Genomic DNA, 17,175 nt, shown 5'->3' on the forward strand with positions numbered 1-17,175 from the left:
TATCATATACATAGCATTCGACTTTCTCCCTGTCAATAAGCCCAGGAACCCAGAGCAGCTAGCTGGCTGCCTGAGGGCCCTGTCACTTGTGTGAATCTCTGACTGTGATTAAGAGACTAGTATTCAGGTTGAGATGGAGAAAGTACCAGGGTGAGGCTGAGAATAAGGTCCAATTTTGGCGAAGGTGAATTGCCTCGCCTGTGCAACTCTCTGGTGCCTTTATATGATTTAGAACATAGGCTCTCATGATCCTATGACGTAAACAAAATGCAAGAGCGCCTTGGGAGGCATAGTTTGTTACAATAATTATCGCTTTCTCTCCCCTTTCTCTCTGTAGCTTCGTCTGGTGCATATAAGCAAAGCGATCTCCTTACTTTCCCTCTAATCCGTTTACACATAGATGAAATGACCGGTGAGGCACGGATGCCCTGGGAAGGGACCCGCAGACCCAGCTAGAGGGAGCGAGTCCCGCAGGTCGGTGTGGAGCAGGGGTCGGCATCACGATGAGCACTCACCAGATGAGGTCCGTGAAGCCTCTGTGCAGCTGCATGGAGGAGGAGGAGCTGCTGAGCACGGACAGAACGCACTCCAGGTACAGAAGCTGCAGCTGCTGACCGTCACTGCAGAGGGGCAGAACCAACATACACATGCACACAAAGTAAAGGTAAAATTAAAGAGGTGACGTGTGGAAAACACTTGGGAAAATGTTAGGTATCATACATAGGGTGTTAATTTTTGGGTAGGGGGCGTTGGTAGTGTTATGGGTTGACTTGTGCCCCCCCCCTTTCATATGCTGAGGTCCTAACCTCTGGCACCTCAGAAATGGTCTTATTTGGAGTTGGGACCTTACACAGGTAACCAAGTTAAAGTGAAGTTATATGGGTAGATCCTAATCCAATACGACTGGTGTCCTTATAAAACAGGGAAATTAGGACACAGAGATACACATGGAAGGAAGACAATGTGAAGAGACATGCAGAGAAGACGGTCGCCTACAAGCCAAAGAGTGAGGCCTCCCAGCCCTGAGAAGGAACCAACTCTGCTGACATCATGATCTCCAATCTCCAGCCTCCAGAAGCGCGAGACAATACATTTCTGTTGTTAAAGCCGTTCAGTTTGTGGTACTTTGTTATGGCGGCCCCAACAAACTAATACAGTTAGGATGATTTTTCTGTAATAAACTTTACTTTTTAGAACAGTTTTAGATTTACAGAAAAACTGAATATGGTATGGAAAGTGACCATATTTTACCCACCCCTGCACGTTGTTTATCCGGGTAAAGATGTTATTAACATCTTACCATTAATGAACAAATTAACAGCTACCCTTAATGAACAAATATTGATATATTGACTAAAGTCCAGTTTATTCCAGAAATATTAATTTTTAAGGTTTAATTGTCTAAATATGTTTCATATGTTTTATTGTACCATGATATCTTTTAGATGATTAATGCTTTACTAACTTGCATTTGGCTTTTCTTCTTTATTTTTTTGAAAACAGCATGTTTTTTCAACAGACAAATTATTTTTCTCATAATTATTACTATGGGGTTCCTCAATAGAACCAGATGAAAAAAAAACAGATAAGTTGATGGGATGCACATTTTTATACCTGGATTAAGTTTTCTGCCTAATCCACCAGAAAGTATTAAAATCCAGGTGGGTGGTCTTTCTGACCAATCACTTGACTCATTATTAAGAAAAATAATTATTAAATGCCCTTATTGAAAAATGTCTCTATCTTTCAAACTGTCAGTCGAACGTCACAAAACTAAAATAACTATAAACAATAAAGAGTCTCAGTTTCTGAAATCACTGGAAATAAACCCAGAGAAAAGCTACAAGCAGTCAAGTTTCCTATGAGTACATATCAGCAAAGCGTGCTGCAGCAATATGGCAACCCAAAGGCATCAGGCTTGGTGACAGAGAGAGCTCATTGCCAAGGAAACTGGCCTGGGAGTCTCCTTGGAGACTGAATGCGGCAGCTTTTCTGTGGGCTGCTGCAGTCTGGAAAGATGAGTACTCGTGGCCTGGCACGAGTCATGTCATTAGAGGAGCACGTTCCAGGCATGCCCCTCACTAGATACACACGTGTGTGTGCACCGTGTGTACATTTCGTATTTGTCTGACTACAGACAGACGAATCTGTGAGATGCACAGGGCAGAAAGGAGCCTAGAAACTAGCCAACTCTTTCAACACACACTAGGGAACATCTGCCTACTTAGGAGGGCTGTGAGTCGCTTTGTCTGGCCTTTTGCTGGAACAGGTTGAGCATCTGCTGGTCTCCCTCTCCGCTCGTCTCTGGACTTCCTCCCGGGCCCACGATCCACACAGAACAACTCTGGTGGGCGGCCCAGTGGTCCGTGAAGGAGCAGCAGTGTAGCCCTGGCAGGGTTACTGTGACAGCAACCCGGCAGCACATCCTCCATTTCTGGAGTTCTTAAAATTTTGTTTCGCTTTGAACTATTTTGATTTTGCCTCCCTTAGAAACAGATGCAAATTTAGTTAGAAAAAGGAGGGAGGGAGTTAACTGCATAAAGAGTGGAATGGAATTAGAATACACAGTATGAAGGCTCAGCCTCGCCTCATTGATTCCAAGATGCCTCAGTATAGATTCCTCTCCGACATTCTGTACTGAGAAGAGAGGGAAGTGGGGAGAGGGTGGTGGGAAACCAACAGGCAGAGAATGAAAAAATATCTTTCTAATCCCAATTATCCTTCCAAAAATTCTTGGATTTAAACAGCATCATGTAACTCAACTTGCCTAATATAGAGCTCTATTAATACCGCATCTCCGAGGCATGTGAGTTAACCTGTGTGCCTGAATGCATTTTCTGATTTCTCCTGAGAGACTGAACATATCATGAGTACATACCCCTACAGAGCTAAAGACCTGTGAGGTATATCGGCATTGATTTTGGGAATGGATGTTGGGTGGGAAGTGATGATCGCGGTGTGATTTCAGAGGAAGAACCTACTTAGAAGGTAGGAGAGGTGTCAAGTTTAGCCAATGGAAACAAAAGGAGTTAAAGTAGTAAAATCAGAAGAAACTATATAGATGTGAAAATTTAAGGAGAATTAACAGAACCACCAGAGCGAGAGCAGCCAAGGGCATGGTATTATCTGACCAGGGGGTGTTAAACGTCTCCCAGTGAAGCTGCACTAAGCCTGCTGCACCCCAGCTTCTGCAGTAATAGAACCCCCATCTTAGGGCAATGGAACCATGATGGGAAAGGCCATAATCAAACAAGGAGAAGAGTCTCCAGAGGCAGAATTATGATAAGGAAATTGCTTTGAAAAAACAAGCAAGACTATGAGAATCCTATAAAAATCATTAAGCTCTATAGCAATATGCCTAAAGCCATCTTTGATCCAATGTCCAATGAGAAATCCTAGAAAACCATATGCATGTCACATGAGTTATTTTTTTTTTCCATTTAAAGCCTATCCCTGAGTCATATGGTTTAGAAACATTTTCATTTTTTCAGTGACTGATAGAAATGTATGACCTTTAGCTTCTAATACACATATGTGAGCATTTGTAATGTATGTTTGTGCATTGTATTTTCCCAACAACCTTCAGTCAAATTTCTAATGTAAGAAACTCAGTGTTCCTAAATGTATCACAAACTAGAATTAGCACTGATAATTCTGAAAGCAAACAAGCTATTTTAGAGCTAATATTTATCAAATATTGATTATGTGCTGTGCAGTAAAAGAAAAAAAAATTCCACTTATACCGGTACTTCCTAGAAGATATCGATATGAGTGTCTTTAATAATAATTATACAATAAGCGTAACTTTGGGCTGTTTAAGGTAAGCCAAGTTATATGGTTGTCCTATAGGTAGGGGTCCCTGTAGGTGACATTAGAGCCATCCAGGTTTTAAAGAACCATGAACTGAATGAACCCCAGATGCCAGGCAGGTCCTTACTAGACTTTGCTAAAGGCTCTTTCTGGACCAATGAACAGTGGTATCATTTATAGACCTACAGACTTGTTCTAACTTCTCCTGATGGCTATTTTTAAATTATTAATGGCATAATTACCATGAACTATTATTAGCACTTTTGTAGCACTTAAAAATTTTAGATTTTTCCCTTAGCAAACTACTCAGGAAAAAAGAGTTTAATTTATTAGTTTTCCCTTGTCAGCACAGTAATGAACATAGCCTTTATGTTTTTCAAAATTTCGGTCGTCTTTGTTTTATTCCCCGACAAGGCTAAGACCTGAAGGGGTGGGCCAAGAAGAAGAATCCTTGACAGCTGGCAATAGCCAGCTTGCTAGTTGCTACCAGCCAGCTGTGTGTTCCCCTGGGGAACAGAAACAACTGCACAGAATGTTAACATCAGATGAGGACTCTCCACAATGATGATGTAACAAGATGAAAGCCAATCGACAATCACATCTGAACAGAAATTTTTTAAAAAATCTGTACAATTACAGAAATGACCAAATATTATCCTCCCCTGTAAGTGACTCCTCCTGCTTCTCCAGTGACAACTCTGGCTCCCATCTGGCCCTCTTGTCAGCTAGATGAAAACTAGGATGCTCAATGCTAGAATTGCCCCTTGCTTTCTGACAGTACCCAGTCCTTGAACAGAACCCCCCAATTCCTTTAATCCGCACCAAATTACCTAACTCAGGTTCAAATCCTATAACAATTCCTAACATCCACCCTTTTACTGGATGTCCTATCGTTCCCATAGTGTACACGCTCCCCTACTGCAGCAAGTTAATAACCCTAATTCTGTTAACCTCAGATGTTCCTGGTGATCTTGGGGTGGTGGGCACTGACAGTCTTTTAGGTTAATTTTCTCATTCAATCCTTACAAAAACCCTAACATACTTTATATTACTAATATTATATATATTACTATATTATAATGATTATAATGCAAATTTAAAATATTTTGAATAATCATTAAGTATATTAATATTAAAATTATATTATGAATATAACATTATAGTGTTATTTTATTATAAATATTATTATAATATATATTAATATAAAATAATATAATGTGATAATAAGAATTAATGATAGGATCAATAAGCTTAGGGTGGTTGAGCTCTTTGCCCAAAGTCAAGAGCTAGTAAGGGGCCTAACAGGGGTTTTAACCCAGGTAATCCAACAAAGATAATGCAGTTGAGCCAATAGTAATTAAACTATGATTGTCTCTCAGGAGAAAACAAGCCAATGAGAAATATATTCCAGCTCTGATCTAACAGCTGGCTCTGCCAAGATGGAGAGGAGCTGGGCAGGGGTGGTGAGAAGTTAGCACTGGAAGAGATCTAAACCCCGGGCATGGATGGGGAGAGTGAATATATAACCTATCCCAGCCTGGACACTGTTGAGAGTAAAGGAGGGTGATTGTAATCATACACAACAGGCATAGCCTGGGACTGTCCCAAGGAAATCAGGTAGCACGGGGTCCCTAGAGATGGGGTCACCGTGGCTGGTGTTGGAGCCTGCAGGTTAGGATGATCATCTGAACCCCAGCCCTACTGCTCCGACTCTCCATGGTCAGGAAGGCGGGACCTGAGTGGGGCACGGGAGCAGCCAGGTACATTCCATGTACATTGCCCCCGAGGGAAAAATAATGCCCATACCTGCAGCCTGCCTAGGGTCCTGGGGTGGGAGAAACTTGAGGGTGGGGTGTGGAAGAAGTTAAGTGCTATTTTGTTTTGGTTTGTACTACCTATGTATTAAATAAGTCTCTTCATTTATTTATTTATTTTCTTCTTCATTTTTTAAGTGCCTGATATAAATTGAGCTTAATTTGGTCAAAATATGCAGGTGACCTGGAGGAATGATAGATAAATTGAAGTAGAGACTATTGGGCAACAACTTTTAAGAGTAGTTTTAAGCCTAGCTTAAAAATAATCCTGAATTTATGAAAAAACAAAAACAACAACAACAAATTTCTGCAATGTTTCCAGCAAACTGAGAGAGCTCATTCATGTCTGCAACTGGACTGTTTCTCGCAGCTCATTACCATATATAAAATTCTACAAGCAAAAGTTTTCTGAATTATCAATTACTCTAGTTACCAGTAAACAATAGTTTAATGTGTCTTTCCCAACTCAGAGGGCACTTCAGAATCCTACCATGTTGTAGAATGTTGCAGTTAATTATAATATGTAGCTGTTAGAGACTTTCAGCTCACCTTGGCAGGTCTGGCCTTTTTATGATTTGGCTTTACTACAGATGCAGAAGTTATCAACTTACTGCATGGAGAGTTGGAGCAGTGGACATCACAAATGAACTAATATCACTGATTAAACTGTCATGCAAATAAATGAAAAGTATATAAAAATCAGAATAACACGTTCTTTTTAAAGATAGGTGTGTGAGCTCACAGGCTCAGGAGATGTTAGAAGAAATAGAAAAGATCACACAGCCCAACCTGGCCATTTAGCAGAGGAGGAAGGTGCAATAGCTGGATGAGAAGGCTCATCTGGAGCCACAGACCAGGGACACGCCAGGTTAGGACTAGCCCTCGTATCAACTAGCTCTTAGCCAACATTTTTTCCACTCACCTCCATGCTCAAGGGATTAACTCTTCTGCAAGGTATTGTTTTCCCTTTTTCTCATCAGAAAATTACATCCTTCAGTAATCATATTTGGTCATGTGGGCTTGCCCAAGATCACTGAACACATGTCTCAGGAAAGACAGTGAACTGCTCAGTGAATACCAACGGGGTGGCGGGAACCACTGTCCCTATGCTCTGCAACTTTAAGTGATGCTGCAGGCAAAAGTTACTTCAGAAACATTCCGTTAACGAATCAGAGCACCAGTGTTGAAGGCACTTACTTGATGGCAGCTTGGAGCTTCTCACACAGAACAGTGAGCACAGAGACAAGGTCATCACAGAGGGACTCTACTGTTGACCCTTCAAACAAAGGAGGTGACAGGCATTAGACATCGGCAGGGGGCACTACAGGCTTCCTCAACAGTCCTTCCCATCTTCTGCTTTTGATACTTTCAGGACTGGAAAGATGATTTTCAGATGCTGAGCCTTCCTCAGGTCACCAAAAGGGTCACAGAAAAGAATTAAAGGACCGATTATCCCATCAGTCCTTTCCAAAGTAAAACACTCAAGACAGTCCAGGAAGGAAATAATAGACTATTTATTATAAGTAAAATTCATTCACACTTAACAAAAAAGATTTGGTTAATTTAAGGAACAACACAACTGATAACAATTTTCTCAATATTTAGGCCAGCAGACTATACATGTATCCCTTATTCTGACCTCTTGAATTTCTGGGTCTCCTGAGCCGACTTGAGCTGTATCCCAGAGAGATAAAATATGGTGGCATGGAAGAAAGATGGGCTTTTCATACTAGGAAACTAGGGAAAGGAGGCAAAATAAGTTAGTCTCCATCTTCACCTATTTTAGCTACTTGTCCAGCATCCTCAGGGTACATGGCCTTCATTGTTAAAGGAGCAACAGCCAAGGTCAGAAAAAATTTTCCTTTCAAACATGTTTGTGTCCAGAATCTAGCAACAAAACTCCCACAGAAGCACTGAAGTGTATTGGAAAAAGGCTGAAATTTGGAATCTGTTCAAGTACTGGTCCACAGTTTGCTGACTGTGTGAGCTTGGGTAAGCTTCAGTTTGGCCTTCGGCAAGATGCGATAAATAATAACGAAGTCCCAGCACTGCTGGGCCAAGTGAAGTAACAAGTGGAAGCATTTGCTTTTTTTTTTTTTAAATAAAAACCTGTGGAGAGCTATACAAATGTGCCCAAGTGTTTGATGGATGTATATAATGAATGAATGAATGACCATGAGGTCAGAGAATATGGAGAAAATAATGGCAAGAGTGTAAGAAGGAAAATAAAAATAAAATTGGAGGAGGGCAAGGGAATGAGAAATGGCTGATCCTCAGAATTTAATATTTTAAATGCAGGAACAAAATGAGAAATGATAAAGTACAATGATAAAAGATAGTTTAAAATAAATAAAACCCATAAGTAGTATTGAAACTCAATTTTAGGTAAATTTCAAATGAGTCTATCAATTTTTTTACTGATATAGATTTTAAAGATGCATCCTTAACCGAGAGGACTTTGACCTCTTTTTTTAGTTTATAAAATCATCCTACATTAAAGGAAGACATTATGGGAACTGCAATAGCCAAAAGAGGAAGAGACTGGTGGAAAATCTTGGAGCATACCACTGAGAGCTTCAAAAGGTGAAAGGATGTTGCAGCCCAAGAATGCAGGAAGATGTGACTAAAACAACATGCTCATGTGATGCTTTAGAAAATGACTTAAAGTAGTCATTTTTCTTTCATTTATTCTTTTTCTCCTAACTGTGGCTGTTTAGCTACTTCTTTCTCTCCATTTCATTCCCTGTCTTTTTCATCTTCTCTCTGCCCCGCCCCCCCCTTTCCCCATTCTTAACCGGCAAAAATATCAAAGAAAAGCAGATTTTTTTCAACATTTTAAAAATTACTGAATAAAATTCAAAATAAAAATTATATTTCAATCAGATAATTTGAATTTTTCATATCTCTTTCAGAAAACAATACCATCAAACATTTTTAAGAAGTCAAAGTGCTTGTCTACTGTACGTGGACCTTTATTTTTTCCTGTCCTGTGGGTCAGAATGAAAGTTCCTTACCTTGATTTCACCTGCTACTGAAATTGGGCTGTCTGTCCTTCCCTTGAGGTGACTCATTTTTCATATCAAAAACTCGGTGTTTCACAAATATCCTTCAGGTGAAATAATGAACCTGATTTCATGAAGAGTGACATAACTACAAAAACTAGCTTCCAGCAGGAAGGTGTGTGAAGAGTTAATTTCCCTGACACAGCTGGAGCAGGGACAAGTATGGTTGGCAGAGGGTGTAGGAACAGAAGGAAACAACGGCTGACTAAAGCTAAGCAGAGCCTCCAAGGAGAATGGGGAACTAACCCGAGAGCTTTTACTCAGTGTTACATCCCCACGCCAAGCACGCAGTAGGTGTTCTTACACCGGCTTTTTAAACTGAATGTGCAAAAATCAAATCCAATACCTTGACTCCTGAATTCCTGCGGGACATCCGGGTTTTCAATTATCTAGTAAGGGAGACACACACAGGACAATTAGGAGATTCAGGCAAGAAAAATCCCGACTGTTCAACAACGGAAAGTTCTAGGAAACAAAGTGTCATCTGAGTGCTCTGGGCTCTGCTAACTTACCTAGGCGCACCCTCCGGCTCTTGATAGCGTTTCATTACTCATGGTACTTATGAAGAGGCTATGATGTCTGAACTGAGTTATCAGTTCCAAAAATAATTCATTCAAGAGTCCACAACCCCCTGGAAGTTTAAGCCCCACGGTGCACTTGATCATTCCAGGATGCTGCAGGGCTATGACCTGAGGCAATACCTGCCTAAACAGGTGCGTTCTCTTTGCACAAAAAACAATTTGTCCCCAGGTCACAGACTGCACTCTGACTGGCACCTAATGAATACAGATTCTTAATCGTAAGAAGAATCAGGTTCCTGGACTTCAACATACAGGTCCAAGATGACTGTGGGTCAGAAGCACCAGATTCCTAATTGATGGGGGAGTGTATTAACTTCTGACTGTCTGACCAGACTGACCCTCTAGGCCATCTCTAGGTAGATCTAGAACTATCAGGGTAGAGACAGAACCTGGAGGGAAGAGAGAATAGGAAGGAGAAGACATTTACTGGTAGTAAGATTATTTCCCGTGGTAGGGATAATTCAGTGACTACTGAGCTGCGAGCAGGAAGGCAACCCTTCAGTCTCCCCACCTCTTAGCATTGGGAGATAAACAGAAGGCATTTCCATGCCAATTAACTATCAGATATAAATACCATAGCACTGATCATTTTTAAACTTGTTACAGCCATGTATTTCTACTCTTCTCTGTTCATAAATTTGCAAGCTCAGCAACTTCTACAGTGTTTTGGGAAATGCTATGTTAGTGCCTACAGCTCAGCACATGGATAAATATTAAGTTCAGAACAACATTTTCTGGAGGAAATCCATCTGAATCATTTTTATGGATAGGAGAACCACTACCACCTACCCCCCAAATATTTACATGTGGAATTTTTTTCTTTTTAAAATGAGTAACAACAATTTAACAATGGCTTTTGTCATCGAAATAATTCAATAATAAAGCTCGATAATAACTCAGGGTTTCTGAGGCTACAAAATCAAACTGAGTAATCTGCCTTGGGAGTAGGGGTGGGGAGGGGCTAGACATTAAGTTGAAGATAGATTTTGTGCTAAGCTTTTGGCATTCTAGATTTATTTTCTTTCCACTGTATTTAAGTCTTTCTAATTCTGAGATGGCCCGTGATGTCTTTCCAGTGATGGGTCATGCTAAGCACTATACACATCTTCTGCAAGTAATGCTAAGTGCCCCATGGGAGAACATGCAGCCTACTTAGCGTGAGTCTCACCAATCCTAGGGACCACTCCCCTTTAATAGCTTTTTAAAAAATAACCATTCTTAGGTGGCAAAACTTATGTCTCCCTCTACTAAACATCGTAAGTGCTTCAAATATTAGCATCCTGAGAATCATGTTTTTCTGGGACACAAAAACATCTCCAGGGATCTCATGAGTAATAGAAAGGAAATTAACAGGAAACACTAATTTTCTATCTCGTTTGGGATCTTGCCTCCGGATGGGGTGAGTCCAGATGGTCAGTGATGAGGGGGACCAGAAGGTTGACTAGCCACACAGTACTTAGGACAGAGGCAGACAACCCTCTAGTTTTATCCAGACCTCTACAACTATACCTGTCACCACTGTTACAGAAGAGCAAGATAAGCTAAAAAGCTGAGTCGTTTTACTTAAAACCCCAAATTCCCCTACTTAAAAATTTAAAAATATAACGAAATAAACTATCATAATTGAAATCACTTTGAAACTACAAAGTTTCATTTAAATGCTTCATCTTAAAACATTAGTGTTATAGTATTTCCCATCGTGTTGCCATTTAGCAAGGATGGAACATGATCATATACTAGTATCAGGACTCTCAACATCTTAGCTTTGTTTCCATTAAGAAACTTTTTTCTCTTAATGCTTTCTGCTTATAGATTTGAATTTCTTTTAAACTAATATATCTATACCATCATATGCAACACCTTAGTATAAATGAAATAGTTTTTTAACAAAGAGTAAGCTAATATAATAAAAATATCTCAAGTTTAAATGATTTTTAATAAAAACTTGGGCTTTAGATATAGCAAACAGAGAAGAAAATCAGTATTTGTTTTTTCAGATTAGTGGATTTAAAAAAAACAAAAAACAAAAAAACACTGGCTGCCAGACTGCATATTAATAACCTGGATTGGGAGTCAGTGAGGAGACTAGGGCTTTTGTTCTGGCTCTTTCACTGATATGCTCATTAATTTTAGATTTCAATTTCATCTCTCTGGGCTTCATCTTCCCCAGCTGTTTTTCTGAGGAATAAAAGAACTTGACCAGATAATCTCTAAGGTTTCACTCAATGCCATGATTTTCTAAAAATTAGAAAAGAATTGAAGTTAAAAATTAGAAATGAACTCTTCATTTCTGTAAAATTAATTTCTGAGATATTTTGGATTGCCATTGAGATTTCCTATTCTAAAAAATAATAAAGTGTTCATTTCAGAATACTTCTTGCAGATTTTAAAAGAAGTTTAATCTGAATTATTAGAGGCATTTTTTTTTTTAAAAAAACACCAATTTTGAAGAGGAATCATCTCCTCAATTAACATTCCCAGGAGATAACATATACAAGAAGCTGATTACATTTACATTTTTCCCAGGAATGCTCATTTTAGACAATCTGCTCAAGTTTAGAGCAAAAAGCTTGAGTGGGCTTTGATGACAGAGAGAAGACAAATTCAGCTTTTCCCTGATGGCACCAGCAGGTGAAGGAAACCTCCTGCCCCAGCCTTTTATTTCACAAACAGAAACATATGCACCAAGCCTCAAAGCATGTAATTAATTAACTGCTAGTAATTTTTCTTAATTCTGAATTTACTTCTGTTTGTTAATACATCACAATATTTTTATATAAAATTGTTCAATCTGAGATGTTTAAAACATGATTTTAAAAGAAAAGTGAATTTTAAATTAATGACTAAAAAAATGACCGAAACCATAAGGAAAAATAACTCTCCAAGCTTTGGAGTGAAACAGGCAAAGATACATTTAAAGAGTTTAATTTATATAAATAAATGTTCTTCTAAACCAAACCAGCCCTTCCTAATGTTTCAGTAGGAAGCAGCCCTGGCAGGGGGAGGGGAAGGCATATAGGTCGTGGGACACTTAGCATGCGGTTACACAGAGACACTGGCAAGACCGGAATGAACGTGTGGGTACCGAGAGGCTCACCGTATTCTCCTGCCTTTGTCGTAACTGTAAAGTCAAGTCACTCAGCATTTGACTGAGAGTTGCCCGCACAGCAGTGTTTATACTACGCTGGTGACAGCTACATATGTATGTTTCAATGCACACCTGGTAAAGAAATAAGACAGCAACATACACGATCTGTAGATATCAGTTCATTACCAACATGCTTTGGAGTTAATTGGAGAGGATGTTAAATCTCTCTTAAATAGAAAGTCAGCCTGATTTAAGACTAGTTGTCAATGAGTACTACTAAATATGTATTTTAAATCCCTGGGAATTTGTTTTTAATCATATAGGAAAAGTAATCTTTCCCTAAAGATTATCACTCTTAGAAGCTTATTATTCTGAGCATCACAAAAGAATGCAAATTAGTGATTTTTAGATATGCCAAATAATCCTACCTAGAACAAACTCAGGTGGCTAGAAATTAATCAGGAAAACTTCTCTCCATGGCAAAACAGGAACAGAATTTAACTCCTGAGTTATGAAGTGTGGGGAAAGGGTTAATGAAACCCTTTCTCCTCTATAAACAAGTTTGACCTTGGATTAAGTCTCCAGCTGTGTTCTTTTGGAAACCTGATAAAAGTGGGACAGTTAGCTGTGTTACTAGGCAGCATGGCTTAGCGTAAAAATGTCCCCCGATTACTAAACTGCATCTGAATTCGGAGAACTGTGAACGAACTATAAAAACCTGGTGAGAAGTTTCCCTGGGTGACTGTTGTCATTGATCACACCCTCTGGGACCTCTGCCAGCTGAGCTCATGCAGTTGTTACAGATTATTGGTTCCTACATAGTTGAAACCTGGGGATGCTAAGCCAAGGTGACTCTGTACCCACAAAGGTGGCTCTCATCTTCTTGCTCCTAAGCTGACATCTGAGAGCCAGCAACTAGCCTCTGGACTGCAGCAAGGACTCCTGTGAAAGATAAATGCCTGCCGTTGCCCTACTTCTGTTTCCTGTCCTATATCCTGCTAAGTGAACATAACGCCAGTTGTGGTCTAGTTGGGTCTTGTGAGTCTGAATGTCTAGCTGAACATGAGAAGACTCCCTGATGGCTGCTGCATGGAGAAGTCCCAATTTGGAAAAAAAAAAAAAAAATCTCTCATTTGATGGTGATGTTGATGTTAAATGGCATGACTTTTCAGATTTTACTGCCTCTAGTTCTTTTGGAAGCTATAGGAATGGGCATTGACGATAAATGCATGCTTTAAATTTGCCCACTTTTTCCTCTCCATAAGATATGTTATCCTTTCCATTTTCCAAGCATATTTAGTCCCACAAAAAGAAAAAAAGGGGGATTTAATGTACCTAAATTATTTTTCTAGGAGTAACTCCAAGGCTATCTACAATGAAAATACAGGGTTCTCACCCAAATGGCAAATTTAATTTGATGATTGATAACTGAAACAAGAGAGAAACTAAATGTTAATCTTTGTTGCTGCTACTGCTTAAGCTAGACCTTTCTGCCGGGCCTCATTATAATAACCTTTTTGGTAAAATTAACTAGGTAAAAGTAAATAGTTTCTAACAGTTTAATTTATCTCCTATTGAATGCTTAATATTCCAAATGAGCATTGAAAACTCAACAGTGTATTTGGAAGTTGGCTTAGATTAATTCATTTTAAGTTAAAAAATAAGAGCAAGTTCCAAAATATTTGTTTTTCAAACTACCATTTAGGGCATATCAGTTTTAAATTCATTTTCTTAAACAATCATGGATTATAATGGACCTGAAGGTACAATTTATACATACTTAGAAAAAAACATGTTTTAATCTTGAAAGGCTTTTACTTTTGCATGTGATGAAATAGTTTAAAAACTGTGAAAATACATCTGAGTGAGGTATTTCACTTTGATGAAATCAAATTCTCCACAGTGTAATTAGGCACACTCGTACTATTTATACCTTAGGATTTAACAGTTTTCTTTAAATCTTATACTCTCCCAAGAAATCTTTATAACTGTTGATCTTTAAGATCTCTAAGCTCTGACATTATAAATTTAAGGGGGAATTTTAAGCCTTAGACGCACTACAGATGAAGAGTAGCTATCTGGAGAGCTGAACTATACACTTAACATAAACATGATTTTCCTGAATACTGAGAGCCATCTATCTCCTCCCTTAAAAAACTCTATCAGTCCCTTTAGACCCAAGAAGGAAAGCACACATGAAGAACTGGATTTGAAGCAACACAAACAGTGCTGTAAACAGATGAACTTCACAAGTAACAAATGTATTTCTTTGAGTTTTAATGTTACCACCATTTTTAATGTTTAGGTGCTATTACTACACGTACAACACTGGAAATGACTTATTGCAAGAGGCGTTTTATTAAGGGAAAAGACAGGCATGTTTAGTCTGCTTAAAAAAAAAAGATTAATCTAAGGAGCTCGTTCTACTAAAGTTGGGAGTATAAATACTGAATATGACAAAAGGGTATCCTTTCAAATATAAAAATGATCATGTATCTGATAATATCACTTTCTTTAGGTACTCAGAAAGAAATGCTTTACCAGTTATCCTGACATCTTCTAAAGAAAAGTTTCTTTAACTTGCTATATTAATAATAAATTGATAAATCTGAAAAGTTTGCAGAACTATGTTTCCCCTTATAAACCTGACCATTGTAATTCGAGACCAGTCATTTTTCACTTTGTGAATGTTTTTCTTCCTATACCTCAGGGCAGTGCTAAGATGAGCACATTGAATCAGAGAAGCTCAGAGAACACCATGTCCAAAGTCAGGCTGAGTTTCTGGAAAAGGAGCTCATCAATTTCTTCTTTTCATATATCCTGTATCAGTTCTGTCTCCCCATGCCCTTTGCTTTCGGTGGTGCAGAACTGACACTTAAAAAGCCTCAGTCCTGCACCTCTGCCAGAGGCTCAAAGGGCAAGTCAAATACCTTGTGAAAAGCCACAGGCCCCTGATCGCCAGGGAATGCACGAAGACACAGGGCAGTGAGGAGTTTCGTAAGGGACATTTTGATCATTTCATGCATTTGTGGACATCTAGCTTTATGGCATGCTAGACACAACTGAGGGCAAAAACATACATCGTTAATGAAGCAAAACAGACCCCAAAAGCAGAAGGAACAAGAACAAGAAAACACAAGTTTGCAAGCCATATATAAGCAATACAAGTTTAGTATCACGGAGTCAGTAGACTGATAAATAACAGTACTAGGTTACAACCACGGTGTAATCACTATTATTAAATATGAAGCAGCATAGTGGAATGTAGCAGATATTCAATATACACTAACCAAAGTGATAATAAATTTTAAAGAAGCTGCCACAGTAGAAGTTTGCTTAGCTTTACGAAGTATGTATGACCTTCACTTTGTTGAACTGTGCATTTACCTTCTCTTCCCTATCTGAATGGGGTTAGTGGCATAGCTTTGTTAAAACAGTGCATGGTACTGACTAATGAGTTCTGTAAAGAGAAGAGCTAGTATGTTTCCAACTGGAAAATTTTTACAGAGATGACAATTTATGGTGATAAAAATAGAAAGGATCAGAGATTAAGTAAGCTACAAGGAAGCAGAAATGTCTCTTATATGAATGTTTGCTGATCACATTAGAACCAAAGGAAATTTTGATGATCACTGTAAGTCTGAACTCTGTTATATCATGACGACAGCTCAATGGCTCTGCCGTTCCCAGGGAAACAGCAGTAACAGGTGGGTATGTGACAGGAGGCACCTCATCAAATGGGTCCTGTTGATGCAAACACACAGGCACACACACATACATACACACAGACAGAGTGAACTAAAGTTGTTTTATTATTCCTAAGAAATACCTGTGTAAGTAAATCTGATCCCATGCTTGGGTAGGGAAATTTGCTGGTTTTCCTTTTGGATCTCAACTTACAAGGAAATTCTTAAAGTGCCCAGGCATTTACGGAAAACTGATTGTGACTTCCTTCTTCCTCCTCCATGTTCTTCCTGGCTTCAGCTGACATATTAAAATGGCTTAAGACCCCTCAACCCATCAATGCCTGCACCTTCTCAGGCAGAGCCTTCTGCTTTGTCTACACAGGGTCTACCAAACTCTAGCCTCTGTCCAGTGAACCAACCCAAAATGAAGTAGAGGGGATCTCTGCATTGCTCAATGTGTCTTCTAACTCCAAATAAGTTCTTCAAGAGCCATGCAAGTCAGAGGTTAAAGGAAAGTGGAGAATGTCTTGCAAAGGACCAGTTCGCTCAAAGCCTATCTGGCAGTAAGTAGCCAAAGAACAGACACCTTAGAGGAGTCAAACCAGAGTCAGTAAAGAGACTGGCCCACGAGGAAGGAGGGAAAGAAAGAGTTTCTGGAAGGAAAAGTGGAGAAGCTCCTTAGAATGGCGTTTCCTCAATCCAGTAGCCTCAGCTGGTTTAATGGGCCAGCTTCCTTGCTCGGTTTTCTTGCCAGGAGGTGGCGCTACCCCTCCCAGTCTTAAAGAGAAAAAGACAAATAAGATGCTTCCAGGATAAATGGACCAAGTAAGTCATCTGTGTACTTTTTTTCCGGGTTATATCTGGAGACTATCTGCTCCTTAATTGTAAAATATTTTATTTGAGGTATGGCTCAGAAATAATGCTTCCACATTAGAGTAAAAAAAAAAAAAAAAAGATCACTGAATATTTAAAGAGAAGTCAGCCCAATTAAAATAATACTTTAGTGACACCTAGAACCATTACATCAGAATCTTTGGCAGCAGGTCTTGAGCTTCAGTGTTTTTTAAGTTCCCTGGCGTATCAAGTGGAACTATTGCTAAACTCCATATCCTCTGATGATAACGTAATGTTCAG

At 39.2% G+C, this 17,175-nt stretch overlaps 1 protein-coding gene across 3 annotated transcripts in view; it reads right to left on the reverse strand.

The window, feature by feature from the left end:
* Window positions 1-17,175, reverse strand: part of ARFGEF3 (ARFGEF family member 3) — a 201,635-nt gene that overhangs the window by 98,476 nt on the left and 85,984 nt on the right. For 2 of the 3 annotated variants that reach the window (XM_059941110.1, XM_059941113.1), the window contains 4 exons: window positions 12,365-12,487; window positions 9,033-9,075; window positions 6,822-6,900; window positions 516-620 (listed from right to left, as the gene is read on the reverse strand). In XM_059941110.1, coding sequence (XP_059797093.1) covers window positions 516-620; window positions 6,822-6,900; window positions 9,033-9,075; window positions 12,365-12,487 — 350 coding nt within the window. The remainder of the gene's footprint in view (window positions 1-515; window positions 621-6,821; window positions 6,901-9,032; window positions 9,076-12,364; window positions 12,488-17,175) is intronic. The other variant, XM_059941111.1, reaches the window with a different exon arrangement.

The sequence above is a fragment of the Balaenoptera ricei genome, chromosome 12, assembly GCF_028023285.1.
Source record: "Balaenoptera ricei isolate mBalRic1 chromosome 12, mBalRic1.hap2, whole genome shotgun sequence".
Lineage (NCBI taxonomy): Eukaryota > Metazoa > Chordata > Mammalia > Artiodactyla > Balaenopteridae > Balaenoptera > Balaenoptera ricei.